The 19160-nt window shown below is 39.6% G+C and overlaps 1 protein-coding gene across 3 annotated transcripts in view; it reads right to left on the reverse strand.

Moving 5' to 3' along the window:
• cntnap2a (contactin associated protein 2a) overlaps positions 1-19160 on the reverse strand; it is a 338398-nt gene that overhangs the window by 98948 nt on the left and 220290 nt on the right. For all 3 annotated transcript variants that reach the window (XM_071485431.1, XM_071485429.1, XM_071485430.1), the window contains 4 exons: positions 13482-13644; positions 5638-5744; positions 2490-2609; positions 1451-1566 (listed from right to left, as the gene is read on the reverse strand). In XM_071485431.1, coding sequence (XP_071341532.1) covers positions 1451-1566; positions 2490-2609; positions 5638-5744; positions 13482-13644 — 506 coding nt within the window. The remainder of the gene's footprint in view (positions 1-1450; positions 1567-2489; positions 2610-5637; positions 5745-13481; positions 13645-19160) is intronic.

Below are 19160 nucleotides of genomic sequence, written 5' to 3' on the forward strand. Positions count from 1 at the left end.
AGAGCAGATTCAGGAGGTCTGAACTGTATGTAGCCGAGCCACAACAGACAGCTGGTCGAGACATGAGGTGAAACACTCATTATGTCGGATCATCACTGTGCATTTGAAAGAATAAAGACTGAATCAGTAGCATGAGGATGAATTATGTTTTTTTCTCATTGCAGCCACAAGCTGTGGAGGATATGATGCTACTGTTGGTTACTGTAGGTTTGTCAAAACAGTTACAGTAAACACAACGGTTTCTACCATGAATGTTGCCATAGTTACAGACTTCATTTATTCTACATATTTACAACCATCACAAGATCCAAGGAGCAATGACTCACTTCACTCTTGTTAATAATATCTGCAAAACGAGGCGTAGCCAGTCAGATTAACACTGACAAGCAAGAATTTCAGAATACAGTAGATCACACATCTGTCTGATTTCTACACTTGGTTATTTCGCTCAGGTTAAGAATATAGAAAGCCATTCCCCAACTTGGATAGTTTGCAACTACTGCTCAATGTACTTGTTTACTTGTTTTCAGAGTTCACAGGATTCTCAGAGCACCATGTTCGCAAAACCTAAAATCACAAACAACTCAAGGCACAGCTCTGCTAGAACAGACTCGTTGCTATTAGTAAATTAAGCAAAAAAAAGTTAAATAATTAGTTATAAACCTTCAAAAATGACATAATCTACTGATAAAACCTTTTTTTTTTTGGCTGGGCAGTTATTAGGAAGTAGAGACTGAGGTGTAAATGTGTGACTAAGGTAGTCCTTCTTGCATACACCAGTGCTGATGGCCAAATACAGGGCCTGGGATTGAAACAGCAATTAAAAATGTGGAGGTAAATAATTTTGAGTGCTTGTTTTTCAGATTTTAGTCACAGAGTTGTCAAATATTCACACATAGTTGCAACTACTGGCCTCTACGGATCACTGTGAGTGACATGTAGGCGTATGTAACAGGGAGGAACTTCTGATCAGCAAACATCTGAGTAGGTTCCCTGACATGGAAAATGTTGCCACAGACAGCAGTGTGGGAGGAAAAGGACACAAAATCCAATCTACAATTGTGTTAGAAAGTGTCCCATAATCCATGTTAGAGATGCTTTCAAATGTTGGATATTATCATTTAAACAAAATAGATGTTGACTGAGAATTTACCTGACAATATAATGTGTAGTCATATTTGCAAATTCAATGAAGCTGACAGCAAAAATGTAAAATATTCCTTGAAAAACTCCCATGCCTCTCATCCTTCAAAAGAGGATGAAGATATTGAGACCCTCAGGATGAAGCTAAGAGCCCGATGGCTACAATTTAACTACACCACATATTATACACCTATCGAATTATATATTTAAAAATTTTTTTTTTCTCTAAAATATCCATAGAAGGATAACATCACTTTTACTTTGTGGAAACAGTAGGTGTGGACAGGTGTAAATTCATTCTTGTTACCTGGTCCATTGAAGCACTGTAGTTGACCTGTAGGACGGTGCGTCTCTCTCTGCTGGAGCCAGTCACTGTAGTTTTGGGTGGCAGGTTGTTCATAACTGTCGTCCATACTTTGTCCTCTACACATACAAACGCACAAAATAGTGTTAGACATGCTAATATTGTGAGTTATAAATAGAGCATGGCAAAATAATTATTCTTTAACTACAAGAATCAAACCTGGAAACAATTTGTTTAATCTAATTTATACAAATTACACACATTTACATACAGTCCACTCACTCACATGCTGATATATTTACACACAGGCATAGACCCAAAAAACAGTAGTTCAGCTGCCATGGCAGTGAAGTTCCTTCTGTGTAATCTAAGTTACAGCCATGACACTTCAGGGTTTAATAGGCACTGTGTACTGTTATAACATGAGCCAGTCACTAAGACATCTCCCCGTTCATTCACACTGTCAGTCAGGGAGTGTGTGTGTGTGTGTGTGTCATGTCTCTGAAGGTGTGTGTGAGTGTGCTATTCAGTGTGACTAAGGGGCTAGCCAGTGGAGTGCAGTGACATTTCATTAAAAGTCTCGCCTTTGCTCTGCCTGCGTGCTTTTCTGTTCCAGACGATCTACTTATTCTGCTGTGTGTGTATGCGCGTGTGGAAGTGGGCAGGTATATGTGTGTGTGTGCGTGTGTGTGTGTGACAGAAGTGTCACTCAGACCATTGGAGCACTCTTAGGTTTACATAACAAGTCTGTTTCATATGTTTGTGGTGTGGGTGGGTGTGTATGTGTGTCTGTGTGTGTCTGTGTGTGTCTGCTCCTTCAGAGTTAAATGTCCGCTGTCACAGTGTTGCCATGGAAACCCCAGGTATAGAAGGTTAAGAGTACTGCTGTCTGAGGTTAAGAATGTGGAGGGCTGGAGAGTTTCCTTCCCTCACAGGTCACTGGGGCTACACGGAGTAGGGAAGTGTGAACACACACAGTCGCACACGCACACGCACACACACATACATACAATAATGATTGCCAGCACTCCCACATACACACCTGTCATGTTGCAGTTGACTTTGAAGGGGCCAAGAGGTCCACTGCCATCGGGGTCGATCCAGTAGGTGTCAGAGGATCTGCCCAAATGCTTATAGGCCTCACATGATGGCTCATAGACAGCTGGGGGGGTAAGAGGAAAGATGAGCAGCTGAAGGAGGAAGAGCACCAATGAAGAGTTTGATCTTGTGTATTGCATCATAGTGACAGGCATGTCATTGGTTTGAATATTAGGTTACTTATTTTACATTGTCCACATTTTGTGATAATGATTTCACAGCACTGCTGTTGGATGGACGGAAGTGGAGAGATGATGTTACTATTCTTAGCTATTCGGCATTAGTGGTGCAAAAACATGGTCAGTGTAGCCTGAAGTTGGTGGCAGTGGTTTTATCTACAGTAAAATCAGAAGAGTTGATCCCCAGCTGAACATGAAAGTCAGAGATTTGCGTAACTGCCATTCTCATTTTCTGATCAGAGGGTGGCACTGGAGAAGCGGTCATTACAGTAACCCACTCAAACAGACTTGCAGATATCTTGTGTGAGGTTAGGAATTACAGGATAAGTCATGGCATATACTGATACCACATGCTGCCCACAGTAACAACAGTATGACACATCCATGTGTGTGTTTCCCTGCCTGTATTTCATAACACTTTGATATATTTTTGTTGTACAATGGATTAAAGATTAATTACATGTTAGAATTTTGGGACTTTCATGTAGTTGCTAAGTCTCTGTCCAGCCCCTGTCAAGAAGTGATGTCTTGTCCCACACACTATAGCAATTTATTTGACAACATATTGATGTTTGTGTTGATCTACACACAGACAGACAGACAGACAGACAGAGAGGGGAGGGGAGGAAGTATTACACTTCAAAGAGAAAGAGAGTGTGACCTGGTGTGTAACTTTCTTGATTGAGAAACTCTTCTCAGTGAGTTTCAAAAGAGAAAAAAAAATCATGTAATTCTTCTCTCTCTGACTTTGTTTAGCATTAACTCTTGATTGGACTTATAGATTTTCTTTTTTTCTAACATCCCTCAGCCCATTTAGTGCTGAAGTTGCTTGGAGAAAGTATGTCCCCTTCAACCAAATACCAGTGTTTGGTCGAACTGACCCTGCTGAACTACTTCAGAAAGATCACTGCCTCTGGTTCAAATCCTCTGTCTGTAACACAAAGGAAGTTAAATATCTAGCATTTCTTCCTGGATTGGTTTACTTGTGGTGGAACACTACACAAAGATTCAAATGTCAGCAGTTACAGAACTTTCAAAGGAAGAAAAGTATAAATAAAACTATATAAAATATATAGGTAAATAAAAATGTATGTTTGGATAAGATGCTAGGATGGTAGTAACGGTGTTTAAGAGCTTTATTACGATTCAGATAGACGCAGTTAAGGGTTGTAAGACCTATGTTTCATTGTAACCTTCACAGAGCTGGAATACGATCAGTAATGAACCCAAAACCAAATAATATTATATATGAGACGATATCAGCAGTTTACAACCTATAACTGGGCACTAACCAAAGCCAGTTCTTCTTAAGATGCCCTTCCATTAGCACGAGCTGTAGCTACTGATTCAAGCAATGTGTGTCAACCTAGGGTCGTCAGATTGCTTTTTTTTAATCCAACTAACAGTTCAAACCAGCTGATATCCAATGCACAGTGACATAAAGCAAAGAAATGCAAATTCTCAAACTGAAGAATTTGGAATCAGCAAATGTTTGATATTTATACCAAAAAAATGACTTAAAAGATGAATCTAATTATTGACAAAGTAATTGTTTCTCCAGCTATTTACTGTTGCAGTTTCATGGAGTTTGGTGTCTTGCATGAGACAGATTTTAAACAGAATGGTTCTATCCAAGAAATCCTGACTTTTAGTCCCTTGTATGGATCCAAAAATCATACATATATGGATAGATAGATATCTTCTTTACATTAGACTCTACCTGTCCAGTAAATGCCCACATCCTCAGACTTTCACGTCCCTAGTTTCTGATGCAGGCATTTTTAGTCTTTAAACATAAGAAAGTATTTCTGATGACAAAACCATTTTTTTTGGACACATCCAACACATTTATCGCTCTCAAACTAAAAGCCCAGTTTTGAGCTTTTCTTTTCTTTTATTGAACCAGGGAAAGTCCTGAGCACAGTAATCTTTCGAAGGTTTTTTTTAAGGCCTTTTAAAGCAATGCTGTGTTAAAACCTACAAAAGGTGCAGTCACAGCCTTCCACTTCTGCTAAACATCTCCACTGAGGCAAGAATTTGAAGCTCAATGCCTTGATAAAGAGAAAGTCAACAGTGGTTGTGAAGGGCAGGGGAAGCATTACTCGTCCACACTCCCTATACCTACATTTTACTGGCTGGTCCCCAGAATCTACACGTGACTGCCCAGTCCCAAACCAGGCACCCTCATCTCCAGGTTACTGCTTTGCCTTCAGCTATATCTTATTAGTGAGTAAGTCTCTTATAAATATTGACACAGCCAGACAAAACAATATGTGGTCACACAAAGACATCTCTCTTATTGCCTTCATTACATTTCTGTGGTTTTATCTATCTATGCTTTATTTCCTTTCTGGTGTTATTCATACTCCTGTGTCCCTCTGGGTTACAGGGCAGTGGGGGGATCTTTTTCACACTTTTTCTCACAGTTCAGTCATATTCAATTTCTTGTTTTAGGTTGAACATACACAATATAGGTAGAAGTTATATCTCTCTCACCCTCTCTTAAAATAGAACAATAATTGTGGCATATGGAAGGAGGGATGGCATTCTTGAATTTATAAGCCTTTAAAAAAAACACAGAAACTGGGCTTTTCTCTCTTTCTGACTCGGCTGTCTTTGTGTGCTGGTGCTTTTTGTGGATTGTCGCTTCCCAGACCAGAACAAAGCACAGAGCACAGTCAGTAAAGCCTGGCCTCTGAACACTTCAAAAGTTAATCTGTCCCTCTGCTGAGAATTATGGCTTTGGAAGGAGGAACAGCTTAATCACTCAAAGGCAGACAGAGGAAGGCCAAATCAAACAAACACACAAGAAACAGAATACAGTTGTATTAATCTGAGGGGGAAAAAAAACAGACGGGCAGGAACACACAACTGCATGAACACACACACACACACACACACACTCATACTTACAAGTGTGACATGTTGCTCCAGTGTGTCCTGTTCCATCACAGGTACAGCTGAAAGTATCCCACGTCTGTTTACACCGGCCGCCGTGTTCACAGTGATTAGGCATACACCTGGAGAGAGAGGGAGAGACACAAAGAATGTCTAACATTTACAAGACACGTGCTGCCTTAAAGAGACGGAATAACGTGTTTTCAAAGGTCAGAAGCACACACACACACACACACACACACACACACACAGCTCACTGCCACTCTACTCTAGTATACTCTACCACAGTGTTTCAGGAAACTGATTTAAGTGTGGTTATTTTGCATCTAACAAAGCATCTAACAAAACTGCCTGCTTGTCAAATGTGAGAGATGTTTCTATATTCTGGCAAAAATACCTTCGAAACACCAGTGTATAATGTTCCCAACAAGGCCTTAAGCTGCTCTGAAATCATCCTTCTTTCTTTGTTTTGAATGTGTCATTAAATATGCTGAGTAACTGTGGCGAAACCTCAATATGGACTCTTGGGAGGCTGGCCTTGAGCTAAAAGAGAGTCAAATAAACCATTAAACAACTATAGTGGAACTTAAAACACTCCTGTGTAAAGAAGGGTATAATGTTCATGGGGAGCATCCTCCTCTGTGGCGCAGATTACATCAGAATATCCTAAAATTGTGTACAACAATGGTAGGATACAGGATGAACTCTTCTAAAGTACAAAGAATTACATGAAATTTACATGAAAAAAAAAAAAAAAAACTGTGATAGTCATCATAAGGAGGAAAACTGGGCCCATGTGATTCAGGCTGTTATATGTATTAATCTGAACCTCACACACTGAGATTTTCTTTTAAAGTCCCTTTAGCTAGGATGGGCTCCTTTCCAGAGAAATACATAGCTGGACTGATGCAGAGAAGCAACAGTATCCCACTGAGACTGCACAAAAAACTTTCTATATCATAAAAAGTGGATTTTATGAGTTCAGATTCATGTAGGCTTAACAACTTCACTGACCAAATGTACATTAGCATGCAAAGGATGCTACACATTCTAATTCAAGAGCAGTACAAGACCAGCAGTAGGCAGCAGTAAAGCTTGTAATATTTATGATATCCAACAGTGAGTGCAAATATTTCAATTTATTAAACATAGCAGTCAGACACCCACCACCTTAAGCTATTGTGACATGGAGTAACCAGTGGGTTGCTTATTTGAAAACACATTATTCCCTCTCTTTTGGCCCTTTGTCAACTCTACAATGGCCTTTTCCACAATGACTGTAGCTTTTTGACAACATTTTTATAAGGTACAAGTCTGAAACATGGCTATTATGTCAAACAAACAAACAAATAAATAAATAAATAAATAAAAGATATATATATATATATATATGTATCCAAAGTCTGTAGCAGCACAAAGAAAAGATGTGATTGCTAATTTGAAATGTCAATAATACAAGTGTTTTCATTGATCTTGAGAGCATTTGATTGAATGTGGCAGTGCAGCACGGCAGGAATTGCAGGTTATCTGGTTAACAGGAGGCAGTTATGAGGTGCAATAAATCACTATTTTATACTTATTGATTTGTGTGACAACAGTAACACAACAATATGACTAAAATTGACTAAAAATAACTAAATTACATATCTACATGGACTGAAACACAATTTCAGTGATCATAGAATTGTGGTTTATTGTGTGAATTATCTATGCAGATGGTGGCTGTAATGTACAGTTTTCCTGCAAGACGAGGACTATCCACATTTCAAATTTCCTGGAATTCAGGAATGCAGATGCAAGTAAACATTATTCACTTCATTGTGAATACAGCAGGAATCACACAGTAGTTAAGACATACCCGTTTCTCTTGTTGAAATTTCAATAACAACTGAAACCCTGAACCCATATAAGTTCTGTGGGTTGGTCTGTCTGCAGGCCTCTTGGGTATGAGTCCCGAGGCACTGTTGTGTCTCACACACAAACACACACACACACACAAACATGCATGCATGTATATATGTATTCATGCACAAGTTATGTGATTAAATTATCTGAGTCTGCTTCTTTGAATGGATCAAAGTGATGATAAGAGGAAAGCCAGTTGGGGGGAAAACACGCACTGACTCATGAGAGCTGCAGGAGTTAAAATGTTGAGCTCTTCTTTAGTCATGTAGAGAGTAGGGTAGTTAAACACGACAGAGATGCTCCATCTCCGGAGGGAGACATGATGATCATTGTATCATACTTACAGTGACTATGAAACTGATATAAAACTGTGGGCATGTTCATATGATATATGATGATTTCACTGATAGTAAAGCATCTTTAACTGAATATCTTTGTGTGTGTGCACTTTTTTACTGTATTATATGCATACCGGGGCTATGTGTGCATGTAGATGAGCAGTAATGCATGTGTAGCTGCTGTAGAAAAATGACATTTCAGGATATTGTATTCTCGGTGACAATGTTGACTGATGCAGGAAAATACACTGTAAGTAACCCTACTACACTTGTACCTGCCTGCCATTCTAACTACAAAAGGCATTTAGGACCAAGAACTTGTAGCTACCTGCTTGGCTGTTTACAAACTTAAACCTGTAAGTGCCAAAAAGCTGTAGCAAAGTCGCTACTGCAACAGCACTTTAGAGTAATATAAAAAAAATATATAAAATGATATATAAATATAAAAGTGAGCTATTCACCAACCTGTCATTCATTTTCCATACAAATAATTTTAAACCTTGACTTCATGACTCTTCCATGTACTGCATTTGAAAAACAACCCAAAAAAACCCCAAAAAAACTTATATGCCTGTGACCATGTGAGTCAAGATGTTTTGTAGCTTCAGCAGGCTAACAAGTGCAGATAAAATGCTGTTGTGCTTTCACAATGAGGTGCGATTGACAAGCACCGAAAATCACGAAAGGCATTATGATCAGCGAGCTGTGAGCACTGAAGTACACCGATGATATACTGTATGCTCTGAGCTTTGTACGAGACAAAAGCTAAATCTACAAAGAGAATGGAGCACCTCTACAATGTGTGTATGCTTTTATGTGCCACTGCATGTGTTATTGTGGTATCCTTACATTGTGGGATATAGGAATTTGCATGCACACAGCTTTGCCCCTGTGTTTGTGAGTGTGTGCCAGTGGGGGTGTGTGCGTGTGTGTTTTGCTTCCTCCACCATCTCAGCCCAAAGAGAATCCCACAGTAGCACAGCATTGATCAAAAAGGGGTCAGACAGGGCTATTGAACTGCCTTCAAAGACATTCTTATTAGTTAGATGGTAACACTGCACCCATTCATCTTCCATGGCAGAACAGGGCCCACCTCAAGTGCTGCAAGCCTGACACACAACAAGACATGCACACAAGAATTAATAGAGATTGGCAATACTACAACCAGCTGGTATAGGAAATAGTTTTAGACATTGTAGGACCTTCACAACAATTTGCTCTAAAAATCTGACCAAAGTGAGCCCTGACAGTACTGCAAATGCACCACAAACAGCAATAACAGTAATTATGTACTACAGTGTCATACGTTTCCACTGCAGTGTGGTTGCAGTGCCCCTGTGGTGTAATTGCAGTAAGAACACAGTATCGTCCAAGTCTCACAACAACCACATAAATTTCCACCATGCTGGTCTCTTTTCTTCCTCCAGGTGTCACGAAACCATTCCCTCATCACTACTACTCTATGTCGCGGCAGAGAGGAGACCCAAAGCAGCTTGTGAATTGTCTCACTGATTTCATACCACACAGGCAGCGCACCGGATAAATAATCCTAACCTTTTACACATAGGGTTTCAGATTTTTATTCAAAGATCCGTTAATCATGGCATACACTGTCAGAGAAATATTAAACACCATGAAAGCTACAGTTACAAGCACAACTTATGTGAACAATCATTTTAAATGTGATATATCTCATGTTGTAAATTCAGCTGCATCAAATTTGATATTGTCCATATTGTTTCCTTCTGTAATATTAATATTATGCATGTTTGTTGAAGATATACATTGTTCAACCCTATAATCCGACAACAGCAACAGATAGAAATGTAAATAAGAATGACTACATGAGGAACTGGGCCGCATTAAAACATAGTTTAGATGACCAGAGAGGTCAGGAACCTGTCTCTAGGAAGTTATGTTTTTATACAGCTGAACTGCAACAGCAAATACCTTTTGTAAGAAATGTAATTACTGGCTGGATTATGTCCAGAGGCAACATATTTTTGTATGAATTAAGTGCTACATTTATTAACAGCAGTTGACAAAGCGCACAACTGTCTGACCAGAGACTAGTTCACATCCAGAATCTCATTTTTGGTTAGATTTAAGCAACGTGCTTTGGTTAAAGTTAGGGAAAGAATGTGGTTTTTGATAAATATAAATAAACATGCGTCTGAAGTTGCAGTGAAGATTTTCTGTATTAAAACACGCCACTATTTTCCCCTTATTTTGGCACAAAACAAAGACGTTGTCTGTGAATATTTTACTGATATGTTCAGTATCAATGTGTTTATGACTTGCAAAATCTTCATTACATTATAGAAAATGTAATGCTGTCAAAATTATGTTTCCTACAAAATGCAATTTCTGTTGCAGTTTAGTTGTACAGAAGCATAATTTGTAGGAGACAGGCTGCAAGGAGACAGATGGGAAGAATGGGCTGATGCTTATTAAAGTATCGGGATGTCTCTGTAGTCCTATTCAGGGAGTCTTTTTTCTCATCCTGGATTTATATTTCATTTCAGCTTTCCCTTGTGAGGTTTAATGTGAAAAAGAAAAAAAAAAGAAAAAAAGAAAAAAAAAACATATTTGAAAGAACTGCGGCTTCCAAATTCTTATCCTTAACAGAAAGCAGAACGACAGTAAAACATCAAATGTCATATATTAAGTTTGCTTATAACAGCTCATCATTCAAGTTCAGCATCACGCAGTGCCTGTCATTTCTACTAATGTTTGATTTAGACGAAGCAATGAATCTAGCTGTTAACAGTTTGCAATGTTAAAATGATCATTTCACTAATGCAGCATGATTCATGAGTGATCTGAACCAACAGGACCCAGACAGGCTGATCACCGCTGAAACCACCAAAAACGAATAAATAACAATTTCTAATACTGCAATAATATAAGAAATACTTCAAATCAAATGTGTAACATGACTGATCTGAACATGTGCAGGGTGTTTTTTTGGTATCACAGTTCATGAGGTAATTGCCTGTGCTGTTTTCTATGGTATTTTGTATGCACAAGTTATTTTGTGTGGGTTTGGGGATTGGAGCACTAGAACAGTGATTCTAGGGCAGAATCAGAGCTTCAGCTTTTACAGCTTTCTCATCATTCATATTAAACGTCAACTAGTTGTTCTCACAACACAGCTACTGTCATTAACCTGTATTTTGGTTGAGTATGACAGACAATGTAGTGATAAATAATACCTTGCTCCGTCCTTCGCTGTGCGTGTGTGTGTATCTGTAATTATGCACACAAAAGATTAGTGATGTATGTGTTAAGACAAAGTCAGAGACAAATTAAATAGATAATTAGAAAATAATTTTTAGCTAACTGTCAGTTATCATAGCTATGATATAACTGTAAGTAAATGGGTTCAGCTCGAGATGTGAGCCTGGCGGAAATATACATATAGAGATAGTGATAGTGATAGTGAGCAGAGAGCCACAGTCATAAATGGCCCCAGTGAACACACACCCACATATCCACACACACACCCACCCACCCACCCACCCACCCACCCACACACACACACCCACACACACACACACACACACACACACACACACACACACACACACACACACACACACACACACACACACACACACTCATTTACTCATATGCAGTCAATCACAGTCTTAGGTGACCATGTACTAATCTGAGAAATGCACAGCAGTAAAAACGGTAACACTCAATTACAGTGACAAGATGTCAGTAAAAATAAACTGGGTTTACGTTTTGCATGTATTTTTTATGGCTCAAGGTTTCTATTCACTGGTAAACTGGTGACTGTTTCATCATGGCCATCAAACTTTGAGTGACTGCAGGAACACCAGCCAGCTCTCTCCTTCCCCTATATTCTCAGCAGCCTGTGAAAGCTTACGTGTGAAAGGCTGTGTGTAAGCTGAGCACCACCTACATACGTTATAGTGTCACAAATGCCATGCTGCGAGAAAAAACATGTTGCAGTCACTGTAAAGGTGCGCCATTATGCGTATCCGTGTATGTGTTTTAGCTCATAGTTGTGATTTTCTGTGCCACAATCTCATTTTTTCGGTTCACTCTATCTGCTCTAATAGCATCATTTTCAGCTGCAGCAGTCAACTGTTTTCAGCCAAAAGGCTTTACAAACCCAATATAGAGTACCTGCCTAGGGCACCAAGCAGACAAAGTAAGTGACTAGCTGGTGAGCATAGTAGAAAATTTAGCATCTAAGGAGACAGATATTTCTCTCAGGAATTAGTGGAAACCAAATACAGAGCTTAAAGGAGAGTAAATATTGGACATACATTTGTCATGCAGCCAGAAACACAACACCAAACTAATGCCAACATTGCTCCATGTCTGCTGGATGTGTAAAGTAAGCTGGATTCTAATAACTCTCGCTTATTAACTTGAAATGTCTCATTATGTCAATCAAACAAACAAACAACCAAATACCCAGTCAATTAGAACATCTCAATTGTGCATGCAGTGATATAAAACACAAAATAAACTCGCAAATAGAAAAAGCTGAAAAAAGCAAACTTTTAATTGCGTTGCTTTTTCGGCATTAACTGAGAACTTTTAGGAAATAAATTGAATTTAAATTTAAATTAAACATGTCTATCTGTGTTACTGTAGTTATGCCTAAATTGTGGCATAAACTAGAGTATCCCAGCAAACCGGACCTCTCTTGAAGTGAGGACAAAATTGATCTAAATCAAGCAGTGGCAGCTGGTGTCTACTTCTCTGGGCAAGGATATTGATGAAGGTAAGTGTTATTGACAAAGCTGAGCTGAAAACAAATCGCCTAGTTCAGGTAAACTGCTGTTCCAGGCAGCACAAAGAGAGCTCCTAATTGTAGCTTCCCAGTCTCGTTCACCTTAACAATGCAATCTTCACAGTTTCTAATAGTCACTGAAATCTCCCGTATATCCAATGCCACTGAACCCTTATTTGATATAGGAGAAAGCTTACTCACTGGAGGTTGAACTAGTCTACAAAGTTTGAATATTTTGCACAGTGTTAGGAAGCACTCACATTGAGCTCAAGGCATGGATGATTCCATATATGGCAAATTTATCCCAATGTGTTTTTCTAGTCCATGACAAGGAAATAAATTGAAATGTCAACAAGTGGTAATGAATTCTTCCAGTGAGCCAACACTGGGAGATGGTGTGCAGAATCTCAAGCTGTGGTATACTTGGCAATGAAATAGACCAACGAGTGGCTCATTTTTGATGTTTGATTAAGATCATACAGTGTTTTCTAAGGATGAAACACTCTCTTTACTTTCAGTTTAAAGCAAAAATAAACATCCCCTTACACCATGAATCCACCCCATCAATTATATCCATTTATCAGTCTGACAAGCACACAAAAACCAGCCAGACATAAACACATTCAACAACCAGAGCCCTGAGTCATACATCTCTGGATAAGAATCCAGAGACTCTACATAACAGTCTTGTTTACAATATGACTCTCTCAATTTAAAACCACTTGATTTATGATTTGTTTTTTTGCTCTGTATATGACTTGAGTATTTTCATTTATGAATGACTGTGTGTGTGTGTGTGAGTGTGTGCGCGTGTGTGCGTGTGCAAGAATTATCACTCCTACCTGTCTATGATTGCACACATGTCTAGGCTGATATTTTCAAAGGCTCCCACAGTGCCTTTTTCCACTGCATGCAAATCAGCAGGCTGATCATCCACCAGGATTGCCTGCATGCAGCCCTGGAGGGAACGCCGGGAGGGCGGAAAGAGGGTCTGCAGAAAATACCCTGAAACCAACACAAGAAACAAACAAAGCATTACACTTACATAAATACACACATACATACTCATTCAAGTTAATGGGAAAGTGATATTTAAAAAGCAAAACAAACAAAAAAAATAAAAACAAAGGGATGCACAGCAGCTTGTGTTTGAACAATGAAGAAAGACTGCGGGAAGAAGAAAATGGCTTCTTTTGATGCCAGATTTAAAATACATCATGAAAAGAAGACCCTCTGCAGAAGTAGACATCAAACTTAACAACAACATCATCCTTGACAAGGAACAACAGACTTGCCCAGTGCTGGGTTATTGTCACATTTTACAGCCATGAGCCTTCATCAGTCCTCTTGTTTTAGACCTTCTCCACAAGGCCCATTAGCCTTAATACTGGTGCTAAGGCCGCAATAGACCAGAGGACATATAGCTTTTACTATATACAATACCTTTATGAGATACAAGAGTCAATGGCCCATCCAGAGGTAACACTGGGCATTGACTGAAACGGGGACAAGGCTGGGACAAAACTGTGTGCACATGGTGGCTGTGTGTGTGTGTGTGTGTGTGTGTGTGTGTGTGTGTGTGTGTGTGTGTGTGTGTGTGTGTATGTGTGTGTGTGTGTGTGTGATAAATCTTTTGAACAAATAGCCATAGATATAGAGTGGGGGTGTGTGTATTCTATGTGCAAAACTGTCTTCATGCACATGTACATTATAGGAGAGTACTGTATATAGTGTGTGTGTACATCTACAGGTGTTATTACAGTGAACATGTACTGCTGGATGTATGACATGAGAGCCTGGAATTCAATCTTTGCCAAAACCACACAGGTCACTCATAAAACATCGCTGTTTAATGACACCTCCATCATTGTGATGTTATAAGCTGTCACAATCCCCAGCATGCCTATCAGCCTCAAGGCCAAAGCATCAAACAGGCTTATTATAGAGGGCATATGCACTCTGTGTGTGTCTGTGTGTGTGTGTGTGTGTGTGTGTGTGTGTATGTGTGTGTGTGTGTGTGTGTGTGTGTGTGTGTACCAACATAATTGTAGTTCAAATGGCTGGCTGACAGGCCAGCAAATAGCAAAATGTGTGTGTCAGCGGGTGTGTGTTGGTGTTGGGTTCATCCCTTTTTCTTCACATCTTCTGATTTTCATTTCCACCCCAAAAGTTTTTCCTGTCATCCTTGCCATCTGTCTCTTCTCCTGTCACACCTGTCTGCTGTCTTTCCAGAGGACTGGGAGACAGACAGACAGAGAAAGGAGGAGAGGGAGAGAGAAGATGGAAACAGAGCAGACTACAGCTGGTTGGCAGCACTTTGTGTCCCCTGGATTGCATATGAATGCAAAGGAAACACAGCCTTCCTGACAGTTTGGCAGAACGAACGGAGCAATGCATGGAACGATGGATGGGTAGATGGATGTAGGTTGCTAGGCTTGTTTACTGGGTGTCACCTATTTTTAGTCCATATACTGCTCACTTTGAATGGTGAGAATTTTCACTAAAAATGTTCATGTCACTAAAACTGTTTGTTTGCATCTAAATTTCTATTGAAATTGAAATGTTGCACTTGATACATTTTTGATCGAAATTTTGAGTTTCCATGCAATCCTTCAACTCTAATTGCAATCCTCCATTTGTAAGTGTCCTTAAGTAAACACTCAACACTCAATGTGCATTATGATAATGTGTATGTGCATATAACATGCATAATAGCTGAGAGGAAATGTATCCAAACTGCAGTCAAGCTTTAAATTTTGTCAAAGCACTATGTTTTCTCTTCTTGTCACTCAGAAACCTTGACCAGTAATGACCATTGTTAGCGTGTTGTCTTGCAGTGCCCCTTACTGTCAACAAACCTTAAGGCAATTTTTCTTCTATATTTCTCAAAAACGTATCATTGTATTATTCAGAAAGCAGTAATGCAGCTGTACTGAGAAACAGGGGATGATACAGACTGAGATTAATGAGGTGGAGTCCAACAGAGAAAAACACTTGAGACATAAATGTGGTCATACATCTGTACATCCTCAAGCCATCACACACACCCATAGCTTCAATCCAAGTTAAGATGTCTGACAAAATGTAATATTTTTGCCTGAATACGATGATGCTCTACGGTTTTAATTTGTTGTATAAACAAAGACTCTATCTCTCATAAACCCCTAAGGATATTGAACAGCAGCAATAATCCCCCGCAGTCTTCCTGGCACTCTATCACAGCCCCCCTGTTGTGCCCAAAGAGCTTTTCTCACAATTCACACTGGAAGACCAGCACTAGCTCTCTTCTACCTGAACACATCAGACAGGCATGGCTGGCTCTCAGGCTACAGAACACTTGTTTCCACATCTCAATACATTTAGGGGGGATGTATCTTCCTCCAAAGGAAACAGACTGGAAATCTGCCAAAGCGCTCAGAGGAAAACATTAAACAAATATTCTGGGGATGCAACTCTACACGCATTCGGACGAGAGAAAAAATGTTGCCAAAAACAATATGTAGTTCACACAAAATCCAAAGTCACACCAGGAAAAATTGTGCTTATCTACTGACAACCTGCTGCTATTTCTCCCTGAGCTATTTCCCTCAACTGTAAAAATCTGTAAAACTCTGTAAGACACCTACAGCACCTTATGGAGCACAGTCAAAAGCAAAATAAAATCTATGCATGTCAAACATTACTGTACACAAGCTGTAACACCCATAGCAGATGAGTAACAGTATATGCATTGATGCACACATAAGTACACAAGGAACACACATGTGGGAATCAGAGTCTCACGGCTAATTCACCACAAGCTTTAACATGGAGAGGAAGAGGTGCCAGTATGCTTGGAACATGCTATATTTTACAATTATCACTATCATAATGTGTATTAACTATAAATACATGTGTTAGAAAGATTTTTGTTTACATTCCAGTTGCATGAAAAAGTGCACATAATGCAGTGATCACATACTTTAAACCAAATGGAGTCACGTCAACAGTTTATTTTAAAAGGTCAAAAAGGTTTTGCTGCATGGAATGTCGTACACTGTATTGGAAAAGAAATATCATTTATTCATGCACATAGAATAAATGTGAGGGAAAACATGACGTCTCAAAAATGATGGAAAAAGAAGCAACGAGCAGAGAAATGCTGTCACACTGAAACAACTCAGAAGAGTTATCTGAATTTGGTGAGGAAGTGGGGATTGTAAAAGTAATAGAGGAAATGCTGCAAACTTTTTTTTCCCACAGTTACCAAACACCAGGGTGCTTCAGGGTGGAACGTCCCATAATTGACTACTCCCTCATTAGTATATCCATTTGTCCGCTGCTCCTGCAGAGAAAAGAGCGTGACTTTATGGCCTTGTGTATGTGCGTGTGTGTGTGTGTTTGTGAGAGTGTCCATCTGTCTTCCCTCTTGAGAAATTCAATTTGTGGATGTCTTGTGTCAGTCACTTACTAATTTCTCTAAGCGCAGCGTCAGGAGTGAGAAACTACTCCCCGTAAAATAGGCTTTGGGTTCAGGAGACTGCTTCTAAAAGCAGACACTCGAAGGATAGAGGGGTGGAGATGAGAGGAGAGGAGAGGAGGGGAGGCAAAGGAAGGGGCCGACTCGGTCAAAGAGGATAAGAGGGATGAGAGGAGAGGGGAGAGGATGAGGGACAAAAGAAGAAAAAAAAAAGGACAGAACATAAACTGAGGAATTGGAGAGAATGAAAAAATGAGGGAGAGAGTTAAACTGGAGAAAAGAAAACAGAGAAAGGGAGAATTAAGCAAGAGGGCAGAGTTGAGGGTGATGACAGAGGCTCAAAGCCTACTCTTTTCCTTCCTCTGACATCTAAAGTATAATAACCTGTAACTCTGTAACCATGGGTTTAGGCGGTGCCACATGAATTTTAATGCCACAGAAGCAGAAAAGCTGGGGCAGTTATATCTAAAGCACCATCTAAAGCATCTCTCGTCTCTTCGGTACCACTGAGGTCAAAGACAACAGTTCTCAAGGAATAAGTCAGTCAAGTGTATGACAAACAAAAGTGCAGGACTCCCACTCTTTCCTAGAGGTCATTTTCCAGGACTTTTTCAGTGATGATCTAGCTCATGACAGACAGGAATCATGCCTCACATCAAAATGTTCCTGTGCTGTAGGCTGGTGCCTGTGTTATATAATATACAAATGGGTGGTGGTGTCAGTCTTCACTAGACTTGGCTGAATTAATAAATGTGCACTTGACTCTGACTGCTGACGTAAAGACTTCTGCTCTAATTTCAGCCTGCTTGCTAGCTCCTTTTCTTTTTGGATGCCTACACAACATATTGACGTCGAGGATGGCTCTGCTTGGTGTTTGGCCACCTCCAGCATTTTTACACAGTCCAGGTGTGCCTATGGCCCATTTTAAAATATGGATTAGGATGTTTTATAACTATGTGCTAGCTCTTGCTGACGACATAGGGGATAAAAGGAAGTGTGCTCTATTCATTCACACAATCAGTGTGTGTGCCTAAGTTAAATGCTGTGGTAATAGACCGGTGAGACAACCACCCGGTATGTAGCCGCTCTACGCGAATGTGGAGAGAAATGACCAATGCTCGAATCAGAGAGTGCTTGCTGCTTGTGGACAGACTTACTCTTGAGAAGACACTCACAATTTCTGCTCAGATTGAAAATGCAGTTGCTGAAGCTAAAGCTATGGCTACAAGCGGAGCAGAAGTTAAAGCCGCTGTCGCCATGGTGCACGGGACCACTTTCTGTATGTACAGAAACACTTTTTCCAGTTTTTCCAGGATGTGTGGGAACCCTGATGTGTCTCAGTTAAATGTCACTGCATATTTTCACCTGAGATCTCTCAGGCAGTCTTTTTTAATAAAACTAGGATTAGGGGATCATAAAAAAATATTGTCTGACATAAAAACTGCACATCATGTTACAAACGAAAATTTAAGAAAAGAAAAAGTATTAGCTGTATAATTTGCATTGCCTTGAAACTCTTTGGGAATGGTACTTGAGCTGCATAATGTCCCATTAAATCCATCAAAATACATTAAACATAACCACTTATGCAAATTAGGTAATTTATTAAGTTAATTAAAGCATTAATTAGCACATTTTTTATGTCAGCATGCTTGTCTTCATATTACACATCAATGGTATAAATATTAATGCTATCTAAAAGCATTAAGGAGCTCTGTTATGTTTAAACAAATAGTTATCCTCAATTAAAAAGAGTATTTATGCATTAAAGTGCTTCAAAAAATCCGTCACGTGTCATGTTTTTGTTGCAAAAATGTCTTAACTCAGATGTGATCGTCACTGGTAGGACAGACAAACAGTTGCTGGCTTTTCTTGAATTTTATTTTTTGTGCCAGGCAGTGAGAGACCATCACCAGCCTCTTGCTAATTGTTTTCCATGTTTCACATTTAATGGAGACAAGTTGGTCTAGAGAAGACTACAAGTAATCCTGGCCCACTAGTGATATTCTCTCACCTTTAAAAGGCTAAGATCACTGCAGCGTTACCCACGTGTACATGCACA

This window comes from Trachinotus anak, unplaced genomic scaffold (genome assembly GCF_046630095.1).
Source record: "Trachinotus anak isolate AG129_WGS33_773 ecotype Australia unplaced genomic scaffold, CSIRO_AGI_Tana_v1 ptg000009l, whole genome shotgun sequence".
In the NCBI taxonomy this organism is placed as follows: domain Eukaryota; kingdom Metazoa; phylum Chordata; class Actinopteri; order Carangiformes; family Carangidae; genus Trachinotus; species Trachinotus anak.